At 38.4% G+C, this 19,116-nt stretch overlaps 1 protein-coding gene across 3 annotated transcripts; it reads left to right on the forward strand.

Moving 5' to 3' along the window:
- The first annotated feature begins 254 nt into the window (after nucleotides 1-254).
- Nucleotides 255-18,550, forward strand: nadsyn1 (NAD synthetase 1). 3 transcript variants are annotated; one of them, XR_008386961.1, is made up of 21 exons: nucleotides 255-429; nucleotides 1,717-1,777; nucleotides 4,015-4,131; nucleotides 4,260-4,313; nucleotides 4,451-4,540; nucleotides 5,414-5,465; nucleotides 5,743-5,831; nucleotides 6,519-6,636; nucleotides 7,366-7,497; nucleotides 8,478-8,549; nucleotides 8,649-8,773; nucleotides 8,924-8,972; nucleotides 9,072-9,174; nucleotides 9,633-9,801; nucleotides 10,879-11,014; nucleotides 13,618-13,724; nucleotides 13,805-13,936; nucleotides 15,282-15,351; nucleotides 16,160-16,288; nucleotides 18,169-18,305; nucleotides 18,423-18,550. XR_008386961.1 is itself a non-coding variant. In XM_053635176.1 (21 exons), the coding sequence occupies exons 1-21, from the start codon at nucleotides 345-347 to the stop codon at nucleotides 18,459-18,461; spliced, it is 2,106 nt and encodes a 701-aa protein (XP_053491151.1). In that variant the 5' UTR covers nucleotides 257-344; the 3' UTR covers nucleotides 18,462-18,550. The 3 variants fall into 3 exon arrangements, 2 of the variants coding, with proteins under 2 accessions (XP_053491152.1, XP_053491151.1); XM_053635176.1 differs by having other exon boundaries at nucleotides 257-429; nucleotides 18,129-18,305; XM_053635177.1 differs by lacking the exon at nucleotides 18,423-18,550 and having other exon boundaries at nucleotides 256-429; nucleotides 18,129-18,311.
- The last annotated feature ends 566 nt before the right edge of the window (nucleotides 18,551-19,116 follow it).

The following is a 19,116-nucleotide window of genomic DNA, read 5'->3' on the forward strand; positions in this document are numbered from 1 at the left end:
TCACAATTACAATATATGACATTTACACCCACCTGTAGTAGTTTTAATTTTAGTTTAATTATCTCTGACTCTTCTTGTATTGTGTGTGGAATAAATAATTGAGCCTGTTTTCTTAGGTTTATTTTAACTTTCTAATATTTCCGTCCTTCTTGATTGTATATGTCCTACTACCGTAATAAAAGAAATAAAAATGAAAAAGTGCATGTCCTTTTCCCCTAAAACGACACCTCTTCTGAAGTGGAATATTGGAGGCGGGGGCGGGGTTTACAAACCGGAAGTGATACCGCAGGAAAGCTCGCGCGCTGATCTGCAGTTAATAGAAGTTGTTGTTTATTTTTGACAGCATGGGGCGGAAAGTTACATTAGCGACTTGCTCGCTGAATCAATGGGCTTTAGATTTTGATGGCAATTTACAAAGAATACTGAAAAGTAAGTTCTGACTGTAACGATTGCTTTTGGCTTAGAAATGGATGATTTATTGCAGAAGTTAGTACAGTAGTATTTTCAGTATATTCAGAGTATGCTGTCTGGTATTAGGGTTGATCTGATGCATTTTCATGTCATTCCTATGGAAGTGTAATAGTGCCTCATAGTACCTAATAGTGTACCTAATAATGTCCTCGAGACAAAATGGCATGTTGAATTACATAAATTGTATGAAAACATATCGCAATAACAATACTTGAATTTTTCTGCCCAGCAATTTAAAAACAAAAACAAACAAACACAGCAATATCAATACTTGAATTAGTTTCCTCTGCAATTTACTGGGTTTGTATATTTTGATTGAAACCAAATAATCGGTCATAAAACCAACTGTAAAGTGTTCATCAAGGTGTCAGCTATAACGCACACCTTTCAGATTGTTTTATATTTAATTAAATAAATAAACTGTCAAATCATATCTAAACATTGGGATGTTTTTATACCGTATGGACATATACACAAAATATACCATAGTTTAAAGCTCAATAGCATTTGAACAGAATGGCTTACAGTCTCAAACCCAACTGGAAAGTGTTCCTGTAGGTGTCAGCTATAACGCACACCTCTTAGATGAACACTTTCCAGTTGGTTTTATGACCAAGTCATTCCCTTCAAATGCTGTTGAAGTTAGAAACATGTATACCAATATGTAACTTTAGAGACGGCCCCTTAATTTGCGCATATCTGCGAATACCGTATGTCCAAAGTCAAGCCAACTTTATACCAGGCCGCTAGGTTCATCTTCTCTTGTGGCTTGTCAGCACAATTCCACCACTAGGGGCCGCCCCAGAGTAGTGTGTTACAATAGTATCGGCAACACATTGCTCTTCCTGTGAGACCCGGATGTGAAGACTTGAATTTTTGCAGCCTGAATTTGTGAGGTTGAAAAATAATGTGTTGAAATACTTCCTGACGAATAATAAAGATGGTATTTTAACAACTGAATATTTTGGAACTGTATTTTAGGAAGGTGAATATGTGTGCATTGAATTTTGAATGCTGGAATTTTGTTTTCAATCAAAATATACAAAACCAATGAATTGCAGAGGAAACTAATTCAAGCACTGTTATTGTTGTGTTTTTTTTCCTCCAATTTGTGTCAAATTGCTGGGCAGAAAAATTCAAGTATTATTATTGCGGTATGTTTTCATTAAATTTATGTAATTCAACATGCCATTTTGCCTTGAGGACATTTGGCACTATTATACTTCCATACACTCCCTAAAACAGGTATTGAGATCGCCAAATCTAAAGGGGCCAACTACAGACTGGGACCAGAACTGGAAATCTGGTAAGTATTTCATTATCTCTTTGTATTCTCGATTCTGATTGGTCAGAAGTTGTAGATCAATTTTCTGTAACAGAAATAGTTCTGGCTGCAAAGTTTATATTAAAGCGTACCAATTATGGTTTTGAAACCTGCCTAATTTTGTTTTAAAGGTCTCATACAATAGATTTACATGCTTCCAAGGTTAAAAACACTTTAATGTGCTCATAATTTAAACTGCAGCATTACCTTTTTCCCCCCAGTGTCACAAACGACTCGTTCAATGAGCCGTTCTAAATGATTCACTATAACCTCCTCCTTTCAGAGAGCATACTCTGCTCTGATTGGTCAGATGTCCCAGTCTGTTGTGATTGGTCTACCGCTGTCTGCGTGTGTCAAATAGTAAACGCCCACTACCATAACGAGTTTCAGCTCCATCTGTTCATGAGCAGCAGATGAAGACCAGAGGCGGGGATTTTTGTTACAAACCTATGTAGGTTATTACAGGAAGTAAGTCTGGGATCACTAACGACTCGTTTCAGCTGTTCAGAATCTCTAGTAACAACTCATTCACAAGGACTTGCATGGTGGATACTTGGATAGTTTGAAATGGGTTTAAATGTTGATATGGTGAAGTTTTCTCCGTTTTCTGTGAGGAGATGTTTATTTAGTATTTATAGAAGGAGTCTCCAGTGCCAGATCTTTGTAACAGTCAGTGATTGGACAGCGGTAATGCTGTTTATTTAAGTTTTCCACCACATCAGTGTCTTCAGACCACACCTGTGCATTACTGTTTCTCTGTAAAATGACAAACTGCAAGGGAATAAAGAGTGAGGCAACGACTGTGTATAGCTGCTATAATGTAAGTGATAACAGGAACTTGTTTTGCAGATGTTCCACAACAATATATGTAACCGTATGAGGCATTGTGGATTAAAAGTCCACATTTACAGTGCCCTCCACTAATATTGGCACCCTTGGTAAATATGAGCAAAGAAGGCTGTGAAAAAATGTCTTTATTGTTTAACCTTTGATCTTTTGTTAAAATAAATCACAAAAATACTCTGCTCTCATGGATATCAAACAATTGCAAACACAACACTGGTTTATATAAAAAAAAAATTTTTGTTAAATATATGTGAGCCACAATTATTGGAACCCCTATGAATACATATGAGAAAAATATATTTGAAGTATATTCCCATTGATATTCGAAATTTTTTTAGTACACCTGGGTGACTAGGAACAGGAAATTGTTCAACCATGAACAATCAAGCTCAATTCAACTCAAGCATCTTCAGTTTGCCAGACACTACTGGAACTTCAAATGGGATCGGGTTCTAATAGAGCTTTTTGGCAATAAACACCAGAGGTGGTTTTGGTGCACACAGAGAGGTAGCCATATGGAAAAGTACCTCATGCCCACGGTTAAATATGGTGGTGGCTCTTTAATGTTCTGGGGCTGTTTTTCTGCCAGAGGACCTGGCCATTTTGTTAGGATACATGACATCATGGACTTTATCAAATATCAACAGATATTAAATGAAAACCTGACTGCCTCTGCCAGAAAGCTTAAAATGGGGTGTGGTTGGATCTTCCAGCAGGACAGTGATCCAAAACACACATCAAAATCAACACAAAAATGGTTTACTGACCACAAAATCAAGGTCCTGCCATGGCCATCCCAGTCCCCTGACCTGAACCCCATAGAAAACCTGTAGGGTGAACTGAAGAGGAGAGTCCACCAGCGTGGACCTCGTAATTTGAAATATCTGGAGAGATTCTGCATGGAGGAATGGTCTCAGATCCCTCACCATGTATTCTCCAACCTCATCAGACATTATAGGAGAAGACTCAGAGCGGTTATCTTGGCAAAGGGAGGTAGCACAAAGTATTGACTAAAAGGGTGCCAATAATTGTTGCACCCCTATATTGAACAAAGATATATTTTTTTGGATAAACCTGTGTTTTGTTTGCAATTGTTTAAGATCCATAAGAACAGAGTATTTTTGTGAATTTTTTGAACAACTGATCAAAAGGTTAAACAGTTTTCCCAGCCGCCTTTGCTCCTGTTTACCAAGGGTGCCAATATTAGTGGAGGGCACTGTATGTATTTATATAGTAGTTCTGAAACTACAGAATAATTGGGAGTTTCAGGGATTAAACCTGGGCCTGTGCTGTCTGTGCCAGTATAAGTCTTCTTTGAACCTCCAAATTACATGTTAAACAAAAACCCCAAAACTGTGCTTTTCCATTATCAGTGGCTACGGATGCGCTGATCACTTCTATGAATCCGACACACTTCTGCACTGCTTCCAAGTCCTCAAGACACTGCTGGAGTCCCCCGAGACGCAGGATATAATCTGCGATGTTGGCATGTGAGTGTTAAAATTGCTCACTTAAAATTGCTTCAGTTGTAACATTAATTCATTTGCTAATTCCAGCTTGGTGGTGTTTTTTTTGTTTGTTTGTTTGTTTGTTTGTTTGTTTTTTGAATTCCTCACAGGCCTGTTATGCATCACAACGTTCGCTATAACTGCAGAGTCCTGTTCCTGAACAAGTCAGTCTGTTATTGACCAATCGAATAAGTACAAGTCGTGTTTGATCAGCACCTGAATATAGTTTTAGCTTGATCATGTGGATGAGTGCCAGTACAGGCCCAAGTAAAGGTAGAATTTGCTTTTGCTTTTCCGACAGGAAGATTTTATTGATCCGGCCTAAAATACTTTTGGCAAATTATGGGAACAACAGGGAATTCCGCTGGTTTTCTCCTTGGAGTAAGCCCAGGTACATGAACAGCACTGTGTACTAATTATTCAGAATTTCTGTAACATTTTGTTAAAGGAAAACTCCACCCTGAAACATGTACAAATAAATGTGTTTATATGGAAAATATTTGTGATGTGCTTAGTGATTCCAGTACAAGTTTGTTGGTTGATGCGGTATTATTATTGTTTCTGTGTTAGTGGTTGTCTCCTGCTCTGGCGTCGCAGAGCGACAATGTTATTGCTAGTGCAGTTACATCGGCGTTTTAATAGGGGGAAGAAACCTTCAGTGATCTCAAACATCCGGGATAACTGTCAGATGTTGCTGTTCGTGCTTAAAGAAAGAGCAGGCGCTTCATTTCTCACTCGCAAATTTCCAGCAGTATTGAAGTAGTGGAGATGTTGGTGCAAATGTCGGACTCAATTTTCCAGAATGCAAAGCAGCTCCACAACGCGGTTGTGCCGAGTTATGGCACAGGCTCGGTTCAGATAATTAGGAACCTCTGACTGCGAGTGTGATGGTGTTAACGGCAGTATTAGCATGAAAGCTGAAGCTTCAGAAGCTGATCTGTTTGAGCAGAGTGTACAGATGAGGAGGTGAGAGTTCTGGACAGACTAAAAGACTAAAGCGGTGCTGCATTGCTCTCTTTAGGTGGAGATGAAGCGAGGGTTAAATCCCACAACTACTGTAGGTAATATTGTGGGGCAACCATTAACCAAAGTGAAAATAGCTCAATATGGCAATGAAAGAAGTCATGACGAAGTACAGTTTGGAAGCTACTGGAGATCATGTGTTAGTCATAAAGATTACGATCATTCAGGGTGGATTTTTCCTTTAAGTATGATTTTTTTTTGCCCCCAGTATGAGCAGTGGTACTGTGCTTCATTTTCACAGATATGTTGAGGAGTACTTTTTGCCACGAATGATCCAGGATGTGACAGGACAGGTTAAAACACTCCACCCTAGACATGTTTTAACAAAGAAACTAATTGTAGCTCAACAAATCCTTACGAAAGCTTTTCCATCCCTATGTAGGAACAGAATAAATTTTTTTTAATCCAAAACTTGGCCTCAAATTAAATTTTTGGATGAATTTAGCATTCCAGAATGATGACTGTTTGTTTACAGCTCCTTTTTAAAGTGATTGAGATGAATATCAGTTTACCTCGTTTTGTTTTTAAATTGAAATGATCAGATTTCTTTGTAATAACCCTTCTGTTTAGGTGACTGTTCCATTTGGTGACGCAGTCCTGTCCACTAAGGACACGTGTATAGGGAGTGAGATCTGTGCTGAACTGTGGAACCCCAGGAGGTACTGTACTATGAATCCACTCAGCGGTAGAGATGGGCATGTTAGGCAAGACTGCTCATTCAGAATTTTAAGACAAAATTTGAAAAATATTAAACGACCCAACAAAATCCTATTTCAAGAACAATGGCATCAATGAAGTGATTCTGATTAACTCTAGATAAAGATCAGATGTTTCTGTAGGATGGTTCTTAAATCGTCTTGATTTCAAGACGGCGTAGCATCCAAATAACACCATACCCATGGTAAAGCATGGTGCTGGTACCATCATGCAGTGGGCCTACTTCTCTTAGGCTGGGACTGGACTTCAGCTGTAGTCTAGATAGACGGAATCATGAGAATCTGATGGAAAATATGCAAAATTGGTAGACTTTTACCTAAAAAGCCTGAGTGCTGTATTACAAGCAAAGGGTACTATAACAAAGTATTAGTTAAAGAGCATACACACTTGTGCAACCAGGTTATTGTAAGTGTTTGTTTTCTTTTTCAACAAATATTTCCAAATAACAGACCTTCTCCTGTGCTTATTGCACTGTTTGCACATTTTGTAGCCGTGTATTGTGACTTATTATCTTGTCATTTCCTTATTATACTGTATGTGTTATCTTGTATGCAGCACAGAGCTCTCTGGTTTGTTGAATTTGTTGTGAACTGTGAGGCCATGTACTAATTTGTGTGACCATTTTTCAGTCCACATGTGGACATGGGTTTGGACGGGATTGAGATCTTTACAAACTCATCCGCCAGCTATCATGAGCTACGCAAGGCTGACCAGAGGGTGAACCTGGTCAGGTCAGCCACCACAAAGGTCAGTTACACGCACATTCTCCTAGCTCCTGTCACAGGGCAGAGAAAGACTTTCTTTTGCACTTGCTGCCTCAATGAGAAATAAAGACATTCTCACTAAATGCTAGTAATAAAGTTATAAGAACTTACAGCAGCCATCATGTAAGTAAGGAACAAACCATTTGGGAATGTGCTGTTATAGGAAGAGAATCAATGATGGGGTGTGATGCGGCTCGACACAAAGCAGTTACCACCTGCCTCTGTTTCTGTTACCACCCCAACGTGAATTACTTTCCGATTACAGGACGTACTGAAGTGTTTATTTGTCTTATACAACAGCAGTTTGCCACTGTTTATTGTACTCAAGAAACGACATGATCTTTTTATAAATTTCTAGTCACATTTAATGTCGTTGAATGCCTGAGAGACAAGTTAGTTCCTTTACTTGTGTTGTAGCAGCTATAAACAGCTGTTCCCGTATCAGCCTCTCTTTTTGTCTTTCTTGAAGTTAATAAGAGAAAAAAAAACAGGAAACTAAACCTAACCCTAGAAAGCACAAAGTCCCCATGGTGGAAAACTTGCTGATGCTGGAGGCTCCTTCCATAAATGTAAAATATTCATATTAATGTTTTAATATTAGATCTCCTTACAGACTTGAGAGTTTAACAGTGCTGCGGTATGAGCACCGTTACTTTGAGTTTGAAAATGTATTCCTCTGTTTGTGCTTTTTTGTTGATCATGCTTGTTACAGAGCGGAGGGATCTATCTGTTCGCTAATCAGAAAGGCTGTGATGGAGATCGTCTGTACTACGATGGCTGTGCTATGATCGCCATCAATGGAGACATCACTGCTCAGGGGACACAGTTCTCCCTTGATGATGTGGTAAGAGTCTTGATTAAAATGTCCTCAGGACATTCTCGCAGTTTTGATCTGCTGATGTAATGCTCTTTAAATATCGGCCCATGCCGGAGCACCTCGGTGCGCCGAACTTTTCAGTGCACATTTTGCAACTTTCTTGACTTATTGGTAAATCAGTTAAACGCACTTCTATTTTAAGGAAGTTTGAGGAAAGAAATCAGGCTTCTAGGTTATTTTGTGTATAAGATTGTGGGATCGATGAGATGCTCAACACACAGCAGCTTGTTTGTAGCAGACCTGTCAATCAACCGCATCAATGAGTATATGATATTCCTTATTAAATAACATCTTGTCTTAATCTGTATGTTAGTAAATGGTAAATGGTAAATGGTCTGCACTTATATAGCGCTTTTATCCAAAGCGCTTTACACTGGTTCTCATTCACCCATTCACACACACACTCACACTCACACACCAATGGTAGCAGAGCTGCCGTGCAAGGCGCTAACTTGCCATCGGGAGCAACTTGGGGTTCAGTGTCTTGCCTAAGGACACTTCGGTATGTGGAGTCATGTGGGCCGGGAATCGAACCGCCAACCCTACGAGCACCTGCCACGGTTACTATAGAAACGATAACATATTAGAATGATTGCATTGTTACAAACCTGATATTTGCTTACAGCTGACATTATTGTCTGTACCACTGTTTTTTTATATATATATATATATATATATATATATATATATATATATATATATATATATATATACACACACACATACACTCTATGTTGAACTCTATGCTGCTTAGCTTTGGGGTGTGTTTTCATTGAAATTGTAGTTCTCAAACCAGGCCACAGAGGGCACTTAATTATGGAGCTATGTTCATTATTAGAAGTAATACTACTACTACTTCATGCTAAGGATATAATGTGTATAAGCCCTAATGTTAATACAAAACATGGCTAGCAAATGTTTTCTTCATCTCTTTTTACTCATTACAGGAAGTTCTCACAGCCACTCTTGACCTCGAGGACGTGCGCAGCTATAGAGGAGAGAGATGTCACCCGCACATGGTAAGGTGCCGTTGGAGATGTTCATGTAGTTCAAGTTCACGCTTCACTACCAAATACTTATGTTACTGACACTGCTGTGTTCCTCCAACCCCCCCACAGGAGTACGAACACAAACCATACGAAAGGATCAAGGTCGATTTTTCATTGTCTGACTGCAAAGACACCTTCTTGCCCACTCACCAGGCCATCGACTGGATCTTTCACACTCCTGAGGAGGAGATTAGGTGCATCAGATTTGCTGAAACACTAATCATTAAATCATCACACGTCTAATCATTAAAATAAAGAAATGACCTGCTAGAAGAAGAAGTGTGATTACAGCACAGTATTTACCCAGACATATATTTCATTCTATTATTCCTCCCCCCCCCCAGTCTTGGTCCTGCATGCTGGCTATGGGACTATTTAAGGAGGAGTGGTCAGGTGAGAATCTTTTGCTCTGTGTGTGTTTTGTTTGTGTGTGTGTGTGTGTGTGGACACATGCGTGTTTAATTTAGAGTCTTTTTCTCTCTGTGGTTTCAGGCTGGCTTCCTGTTACCTCTCAGTGGTGGAGTTGACAGTGCGTCCTCAGCCTGCATCGTCTACTCCATGTGTGTACTCATCTGTCAGGCAGTCAAAAATGGCAGTAAGTCTCACACACATGCCGTATGTTCCACGCATACAGACGCTAATAGAGGCCAAATTAGTGCAAATTCTGTAATGAACTATGAGTTTTTCCGTTGTGACAGCTAATCATTCTTAGCTGTTATTCTACTAAAAGTCTTTTGAGTAGTTATGTGTTTCAGCTGCATTTCAGATTCAGCTCATTCATTCATTCTTTCATCTTCAGTATCCGCATTATCCTAGTCAAGTAGATCCAGAGCATTTCCCGGGAATACCGGGCTTGAGGAGGGGGGAATACACCCTGATTTGACACAGGTTCAGCACATGGCACCATGCACATGCACTCACACCTCTGGGCAATTTAGCATAGCCAGTTCATCTACGATGACAGATGGATGAAACATCCATATGTTTCCAAAAACTTTCATTACTCAAACTACTGATGGACTAGAATTAATCTTAGACATGCTGTTCTTCCAGATGATCGAGTGTTGGAAGATGTTCAGCGAGTGGTGAGTGATGCCTCCTACAGGCCTGTAGATCCGCAGGAGCTATGTGGACGCCTCTTCACCACCTGCTACATGGGCAGTGAAAATTCTTCAGAGGGCACTCGCAACCGAGCAAAAGAGCTGGCTGCTCAAATCGGCAGGTCGGATTTTGTTGTTCTCCAGGCAACATAGTTGTAAAATGTAGACAAGCCCTTTACATGCTTGTGATTCCTTATAGCAATAACGTATAGTGTTTCTAGTCCAAAACCTGGTTGCCTCAGCCTGGATCTTATTACTTGACCATAAGTTGATCTTTTGACAAGATGATAACCCTAAACATACCTCTAAATAAACCAAAACAATACAGAAATAGTTAACAGAACACAAAATCAGTGTTTTACAGAGCCCCCCTCAGTCCAGATTTAACTCTGTGGTCTAAAATAACCATGCAATGTTCTGTAAGTGTTCAGACAGGAAGAGACTACGAGCTCTTATTCTCTCCAGGGGAAGCTTCATGAAGTATATATTAATTGTACAGGTGCCAATAATTTTTTGCACTATAACAAAATATATTTTGTTAAAATAAATCTATACTGCATTGCCATTTGCTCAAAAAGTGCCTGTTCTATCATGAATATATGTTAGATCCCTGTTCTTGGCTGACAGGTGTGGAACCTGATGTGGCCTTCTGCTGTTAAAACTCCTCCACCTCAAGCACTGATGTGTTGTGCATTCTGAGATGCGTTTCTACTCATCATGGTTGTAAAAACTGCTTATTTAAAAAGTAACATTGTTGAGGGTCAAATCTTGGAAACTCTATGTTAAAATCACAGGATTATTTTCCCCGGATTTTGAAAGGTTTCAACATGTCCATGAAGGGTGCTTGGATTTCTGGAATTGACTGTAATTATGATTTTTACTTGGCAGCATACACCAAGCAGAAATGTTTCATTTTGGAACGCTCACTTTTATTCTCTTTTATTAGCAATAGGCTTGCTTATTTTGACCAGAGTAGAAAACGTTAAAGAATGAAAATGTCCTGTGATGGAATTGGTTGTCTCTCGATTTTAGTTTAACCATCTACTGTTCACTTTAGTGTTTCCCTACTGAAACACTCATGTCATTGCATCATTCTGTGCTTTTCAAATGTAAAAGGAATGGAACTTGAAACTAGGCATCATGCTAAACATTTTTATATGGTGAGTAGGTCAAATTCTGCATTTCTTTCTTTCTTATAGCAAGCATCTCAACATCAACATTGACATGGCAGTGAAAGGCATGCTGGGAATCTTCTCCATGGTGATGGGCAAGTGGCCTAATTTTCGTGCAAATGGAGGAAGCAGTAGAGAGAATTTGGCTTTGCAGAATGTACAGGTGGGGACCTTTTTTATTTTAATGCAAAATCACCACTTAAGTATCTTTTTAACAAAATCTTATGACTAGAAATCGTCTTAAAGCTGCACCTTTACCTTTACGTATAGCATTTGCTAAAACTCAGGGGATTATTGTGATGCCTGTGGCTTTGCAAATGATCAACCACAAATGACTAAGATTAAGATGACTATGAGGGGCACCCCCAAGGGGGATTGTTGAGGGGAAGTGGAAAAAAGATTGCTAAAAACTGCACTAGAAAGAAGCTTAAGTAAATCCGAGTGTCAAAAAGTAGAATTACGATTAAACTGTTGGATTCAGTTAGTTCTTAGTATATGTTCAGTACGGATTAGGTTCATATTTGACAATGTTCAAAATAGGGATATGATGGTTTAGAGTGAGTATAAACTGTAATACCTGTTAGGATTCGTTACCTCATATAGATAGTAAAGTCAAAAATATCACTTTACAAAGATGACCACGAGTAATTCTGGCTTTACAGGTTAATATTAATGCACACATTGTTAGGTTTTCTATTGCTAATTCACAAGGACTATGTCGGACATAATTTAAGTCTAATAATAAACAGATTTTAAAACAACGTGTTGGCATTTAACCAAGAACTAGATATATTCATTGATATGGTGAAGGTTTCTGGAAAGAGATGTTTATATTATAATATTTATGGAAGGAGTCTCCAGTGTCAGTGCTTTGCAATTTGTTTCACAGACGTTCCACAACATTAAATGTAAATAAAAATGGATAAAGCGTATTATGTGCCGTATTTTAGGAAATTAAATTTGAACAACTGGCAAATTGCTAGGTTGTAAGAAGAATAAAACACTTCAGGACATGCTGATATAGGAAAAATAATCAACTTTGGGATGGTAAAGGTAACTCAGTTTCATGTCTGACTGCATCACACAAACCTGTCGTTGATTGTGAAATAATAAAACCCTATTGTGTTTTATTCTTTATTCAAGTATTATTATTGTTTCGGGGAACTTGGCCTAATACAGTAGTTGCATAGGAGTTTATTTCCTGAATTGAAATGGAAAAAAAAACCCAATCAATTGTTAAATAAAAGCCTAACTGTTAATATTTTTCTGTTCACTCAGTTCAGTGTTATAAAGCAATACCAGTTTCAGTTCATCTTCCTTAAAGCTTAATCACATTGTATTTGTACTGGAATGTGCTTTGACTGTTTTAAACCTTAACCCATTAGAAAAGCCCAGGCAAACTGTGCTGATTGCTTCTTTTTGCAAGTTTGCTTTCAGTGTGACACAGCCTCACCACAGTGTTCACGCCCATGCTGGACCGTTTGACACTATTCACCTCAGTGATTTGGGTGTCCAAGCTGAGTTCCTTCATTTGTGAAAACACAGCACAATTTGTGCAACAACATGCATGACTAACATATTTTGCTTTCTAATAAATGTACACTCCTGAGGGAATTTTTTTTTTCAAAATGGTCTTAACAACCAAAAAATCTAACCTATCAATAAAGGTCAAATCTCTTTATATATAAACATTTCCAGTTCCAAAATATATATGTTTTCTCTGATATTCAAGCCACCGTTTTTTTTTTTTTTTTTTTTTTTTGCTGGTATTGGTCTGATATTGGGTATCAGATCAGTGCCATCTCTAGTAACAGCTAATTCCCAGGGACTTGGGACTATGGCAGACGCGCGACATAAACAGATTTAAAAATGTGTGTGAATGTTGTGTGCAGTGACCAGACGTCCAGTGTCAGCACTTTGTCCAAGGACAGAGGAGTTTGCACTTCCTGGTTTCTCAGTAACATAACAAGTTGTATATTTTTGTCTTATTATCTTCAAGAGAGAGGAAAAAAGAGAGGCTGCTGAGGGGACGACAGTTATAGCTGCTATAATGTCAGTCATAACAGAAACAAACTTGTTTTGTGGATGAATATTTTATGTAACAGTTTTTGCAATGTTGTGTTGTTCTTAATTAAAAAAAGAATGTAATCATTGCTAAATGTGGTCACTTATTAATAAATAAATGTACATGACTGCTTATGTATGTTTCAGTGCAAAGAAACACACATTCATTGTCCAATAACTGATTGAAGTGGTGACGTTGTAATAATAATAATAGTTTTCCTCAGAAAAATATAATAGCTTACACCAGAGCTCTCTAGAATACTCAAATCTGAAGAAACAGTCAGAGATAAAGTTATTCCTTTAATCTTTCCACCACAGGGAGTTCTTGAGGCTGTTGGGCTTTGTAACATAACAAACTGCTTTTTTTTGTCTTATTAACTTCAACAGAGTAAAACCAAAGGCTGATGAGGGAACGACAGTTTATAGATTTTACAGCTGAAGTGATAACAGTAACTGGCTTTACTAACATTAAATGAAACTATAAACAGATAAAATTAACGAGCGGTCATTCTATAAAATGTAAAAATGGTTAGTATTGACAATTGTTGTGGTATAAGAGGAATAAAACACTTCTGGAGATGGCAAAGAAATAAATTTGCCACTCAGTGGTAACTTTGGCATCACACCACACCATCCTGTTCTATTCCTTACTCATATTTAAGTATTTATAAACACGGTGGCTTTGTGTTTTGGATCTTCCAGGCTCGTGTCAGGATGATTTTGGCCTACCTCTTTGCCCAGCTGTATCTATGGGCTCAAGGGAAACCTGGAGGTCTGCTGGTGCTTGGTTCAGCCAATGTGGATGAGAGGTGTGACTCATATAAGCTGCAGAATTACATTTTCATAAGCAACGAGCCATGTTTTCACGAAATGTTCTCCATTCCCATAGTTTGACTGGCTACTTCACTAAATATGACTGCTCCAGTGCTGACATAAACCCCATTGGAGGTGTTAGTAAGATGGACCTGAAGAACTTCCTGCTTTACTGTGCTGAGCACTTTCAGCTCTCCATTCTTAAGAGGTGTGTGACCGATCAATGCACGGATACAGTTTCGTATTGCCTCTTACTGATTTCTTCTATTGTCAGTGACAATTGTTTCATAAGACAGACAACCTGCATAAAATATAAAGCAATTTTTAAATGATCGTGTATTTCTTGAAGCAAAATATTATCCAACACCAACTGGCAGTGTGAGAAATTGTAATTTCCCCCATTAGTTACTCAATCAGCCATTTAACCAAATTTAATTGGTAATTGGGTTCAATTAGACTTGTTACGCCCAGGTCTGATTACTGCCAGGATATATACATATTGGGACCTTCAGGTCTCACTCGAATCAGATAAAGCCAGCATTCATGATACCACCATTAGAAATAGACTGGGTATAAATGGTATCCATGGGAGAGCTGCGACGCAAAAACTACTGCTAGAGAAACATAATGGCTCGTCTTCAATTTTCCAAAAACTTTTTGATGTCCCCTAAGGCATTTGGGATAATGTTCTGTCCACTAATGACTTGGAAAAGTGGAACTTTTTCAAAGACATATGTTCTGTTAGATCTGGCGTTGCGCGAACGCAGCATTAGACAATAAGAACATCATAACAACAGTCAAACATGGTGGTGGTAGTGTGATGATGTGGGGATGCGTTACTGCTTGAGGGCCTGGGTGACTTTCCATAATTGATAGACCATGAATTTTGCTCTCTATTTGAAGGAGAATGTCTGGTCATCAGTCCATGATCTGAAGCTCAAGCGCGATCAGGAATCACATGAATCCCATTGAGGTGCAGTGGGCAGTTTATGCTTGAAAACCCTACAGTGTGACTGAATTAAAGTAATTCTGCTAAGAAAAGAAAAGTGGGCCAGGCACAACTAGTTAAGTTTAGTGGGCCAATTACTATTTCACATGGGTGATATACGAGTTGCATAACCTTTTACCTTCAGTACGTTTCCTCATGTTTTCCTTGTCTTATATTATATTTTGTATGAATGTTTTGAATCAATTTAGTATTACAAATGCTAAAATAGAGAAACCAATGGCTTGGGGTGGGGGGATGCATAATCAGTTGAGCTACACATAGTCAGTGTGTATGAAATACCAAGAAAATCTCAAACTACGTCTAGCTTAACACATTTTTGTGATACTTTTTTGCTTGTCTGTCTGCTTGAACCAGTTGAACCAGGTGTGTTAGACTTAATCAAGCTGAAAAACATGCAAGCGTGGGATCCACGGGCCTTGTATCACAAACTACAGTGTTATAGACTACATCATATGAGGGTCATGCTTTGTTTTTGAGAATGAAAGCTGCAGAATTTTTATGATTTATAAGTCAGTCAGATTTGTCCTGTTCTTCTGTGCTACAGCATCGTGGCTGCCCCTCCCACTGCGGAGCTTGAACCCTTGACCGATGGCCAGGTGTCTCAGACCGATGAGGTACGGATGGCTCATTCTGAGAGAGACAGGGTCGAGAGAATACATGAAATTACAGTAGCCTGGGAGAAATCGAATGAGTTGCAGAATTATTGGCACCTTTCATGAAAATGAATGACAATGAGTGATACTTTAAACTTGCGCAAATGGCAACGCACGTATAGTTTTATTTTAATGTAATGTTTTCTCAGTAATAATTTTGGAGTAAATTTTTGACCACCTTCACCATCGTCCTGATGGATCCAGACTTTTAGAACTTTTGTTTTATTACGGCTTAATAATATTATTGACTGTGTATTTGTTTTTATAGCCATTGCCAGACTTGTGCAGGTCAAAACCCTCAAATAACAATCTTCCCATAGTGATGGAAGGCAGATATTTTATATGCATCCAACATTATATTTATAGCATAGAGAAACAGTAAGGGGTCAAAAGCAGTAATCGAGTTCCAGGAGACTGAGGGCAATGGAAAAATAGATGTTTTTAAGTATATAACGTGGATTCAGTTTAAATACATTTAAGGGTGCCAGTAATTTTGCCACATATGTTTTCAGTGTAATTATTTATTTTTTTAAAAGAGGCTTGAATAATTGAGGAAAGGTTTTGTTACTTCAGTATTTCTCATGTCAAAATTTATTTCCTTAGGTATTGGTTATACAATGACATCTCCATTTATTAGCTTCTTGTCTTTCATCATTTCCCACATCACTGTATAACATCCTTTTTTTTCACCTGTGTGTGTGGTTTTGGTGAGCTAATGATGTAACCTTTTCCTCATTTAACACAATCCCCCTCTCTCTGTCTCTCTCAGGCCGATATGGGGATGACCTATTCGGAGCTGTCTGTGATCGGCAAGCTTAGGAAGATCTCCAAGTGCGGCCCGTACAGCATGTTCTGCAAGCTCATTCACTCCTGGAGAGAAAGCTGTTCCCCTTCACAGGTCAGCTCTGTCCTTAACCTAGTCAGTATGAGAGCATGACTTCTTCACAATGAAACAATCAGGCTCATTTCTACATATTTTTTTACTGCAAAGAACACCATCTAATCTTACTTTTTAAGCATTGTTTAATCTGAGGTAAAGCTACAAGTCTTACTAGCCGAGTCTATAATACGGTATATTGTGAAGCTCATAAATGCAGTCAGGCTACAAAAGCACTTTTACCCTCACCTCATTTCTCAAAAATATCTTTTTTTTTTTTTTTTTTTATCAGTTAACTCTTCCTCTATTGGTGTTGGGTAAAATAGGTGAATATAGCTCAAAAGTCACAGCTTTCTACCTAATACAGAGACTCCTGGTTTAGATAGTGTTACCCCTGAGTCCAGATGTCATAAAAGGTCATCGTGGTTTTGGATTAAGTAATTTGCATTAATCAATCAGGGTTAGACAATTACATGGAATCTAGACACGTTTAGCTGAGAACCTCCATGCTAAGCTAGTAGGCCTTCTAGCCACCTTCTAGCAAATGTCAGTGATGAACAGAATCGTGGAATTTCGGGGAGATCGTGAGACGGCGGTAACGAGCTGGTGAGCTTGCTGGTCAATGCTAGGTAGTGAGCAAGCTAGCTAAAACACAAGGGCTTGTTGAAGTAGAAAGCTTTCTCTTTGTTAATGTATCTGAGCTAACATATGTAATGTGTTAAAAATTTCCCCACCAATTCCAACCGACAGTCTCGACCGTGAATATTACAGGACGTTCAGGAACTTCATGTTTTAATGAATTCTCATCTCCTAAATGAATTGATTTTAAAAAATCCTATACACCTGTAGATTTAAATAAATATCTGAGAATATGATCTTATGATAATCTTACTTCTATATCTGTGATTAATGTGAGCTAGCACTTAGCTAGCTGACTTGCTATGTTATTAATGATGGTAAAGGTGTAGTGATTATGATAAAGCAACATGTTCAGGGGTTCTTTAGTTAAACCTTATCGAATAAATAGGCTAATTTAACAACACTAGGACAACAACTCAGTCAGCCCCCCAGGTTGTGAATCAGTACATCGTGTACATGAGTAAGGTGGTAAGGACCCTGGCTCACTACACATTGGGGACACTGGTGACTCAATTTCCATGACATGACGATGTACTTCCATTGTAAAATGTCACCACTGGCATTTATCAACAACAGGCAGGACCGAATATCTTTCTGACAATTATGTCATTATAAATTTGTTAGCTTAATCACACGCATTTCTGTCATAGTACTTGAAATAGGATCATAGGCTAGCTAGTGGATTTTAAAAAAATTATTAAACACTTAAAAGTCATTAGAATCAAACAAACTGTGTACAGAACGTCAAATAAAGTTAAAAAACCCTAACGTAAGTAATTACAACAACGATAACCGTTTGTAGATGAAGTTGGCTGAGAGTTTTTTCTTTTTTTTTTCTTCTCCCAAGCTGAAAGGCTTCAGAAAATATGACGTCCTTTACAGTAAGGGAACATAGTGAGCATCGATGTGCCCTTGTTTTTGCGGTGCATTGTGGGATTTTTTTTTTTAAAGGAGTGAACGTTTCAGTAACCTGGAAGGATTTTGAGATTGAGACAGCCCTTAAAATGGCTGACTCCCTGATCAGTGCCCTGACTACTGAACTAGGGAGCTGATTGAGACGCACCCATGGTTTAACTTGGCTAGTTAATTTTTGCAGAATAAAACTTTCTGGCTTGCTTAGCTAATGATCTGCCAGACAACTTACATTAAAGGCATTGCCATGACACTTATATTGGGTATTGTTGCCAGTGATGAGTCTGTTCTTCCATCTCGGGGTAATTAGGTGGCTGCAAAAGTGAAGCATTTCTTCCGGATGTACTCAGCCAACAGGCACAAGATGACTACAGTGACTCCGTCATACCACGCCGAGAGCTACGGCCCGGACGACAACCGCTTTGACCTTCGTCCCTTCCTCTACAACACACGCTGGTCTTGGCAGTTCCGCTGCATTGACAATGAGGTTTAGCTTTCAAGTGTTCCTTTTAATGTTCCCTTTCTGCTCTGTATAAAGATGATTATATTTTGATATTCTAAGCCATACTAAATATATTAAGATATTCTAATCTCTCTTTTACAGATTTCCTTAATGGAGGCTGGATATGCAGAATACATATAAGATCCTTATCTAATGGTGTTCTAATGGACGATTCTTGTTTAAGATTCTGATCATATTTCTGTTATGTCAAATAATATCCTGTTGAATGAGCCATGTAGTAGCTGTTCATTATTGTTCCTTAATGTTGGAGTTTACTGATATATACTGTATAACTGTACCATTATCTCCACTTATTGGATATGTTTTAGCAAAAAGGAAATAAAGGTGGAACTGCGTTGTAACTAGTCCTTTAAGTTTTCCATCACAGGAAAGTCTTCAGCCCAGAGGATTATGCATTATTATTATTTCTTGTCCAAAAAAAAAAAAAAGAGGCTGGTGAGGGACCAATTGTTTATAGCTGCTGTAATGTAAAAGATAACAAGAACCATGCTTCACAGATGCTCCGTCAAATGTAACTATGAAATGTATCACGTCAGGACAAAAAATGGAATTTACGCCTGTTTTGAGGGTGCCCGTGTTCAGCAATGAATTTACTTGTGATATCGCACTCCACAGTAGTGGTGAATGGTCCTATGAAAGTAGACACTCAGGACTTTAAGGATTTGCAGTTTTTTATAAGTATTTCTTTTTCTTTTTTTTTTTTTACCTAGCCTCATGGGTTAAAATGTTATAATTTTATGGTGGCAGTACACTGTGTTTTACTATCAAAAAAGCT

The sequence above is a fragment of the Ictalurus furcatus genome, chromosome 10 (genome assembly GCF_023375685.1).
Source record: "Ictalurus furcatus strain D&B chromosome 10, Billie_1.0, whole genome shotgun sequence".
NCBI lineage: Eukaryota > Metazoa > Chordata > Actinopteri > Siluriformes > Ictaluridae > Ictalurus > Ictalurus furcatus.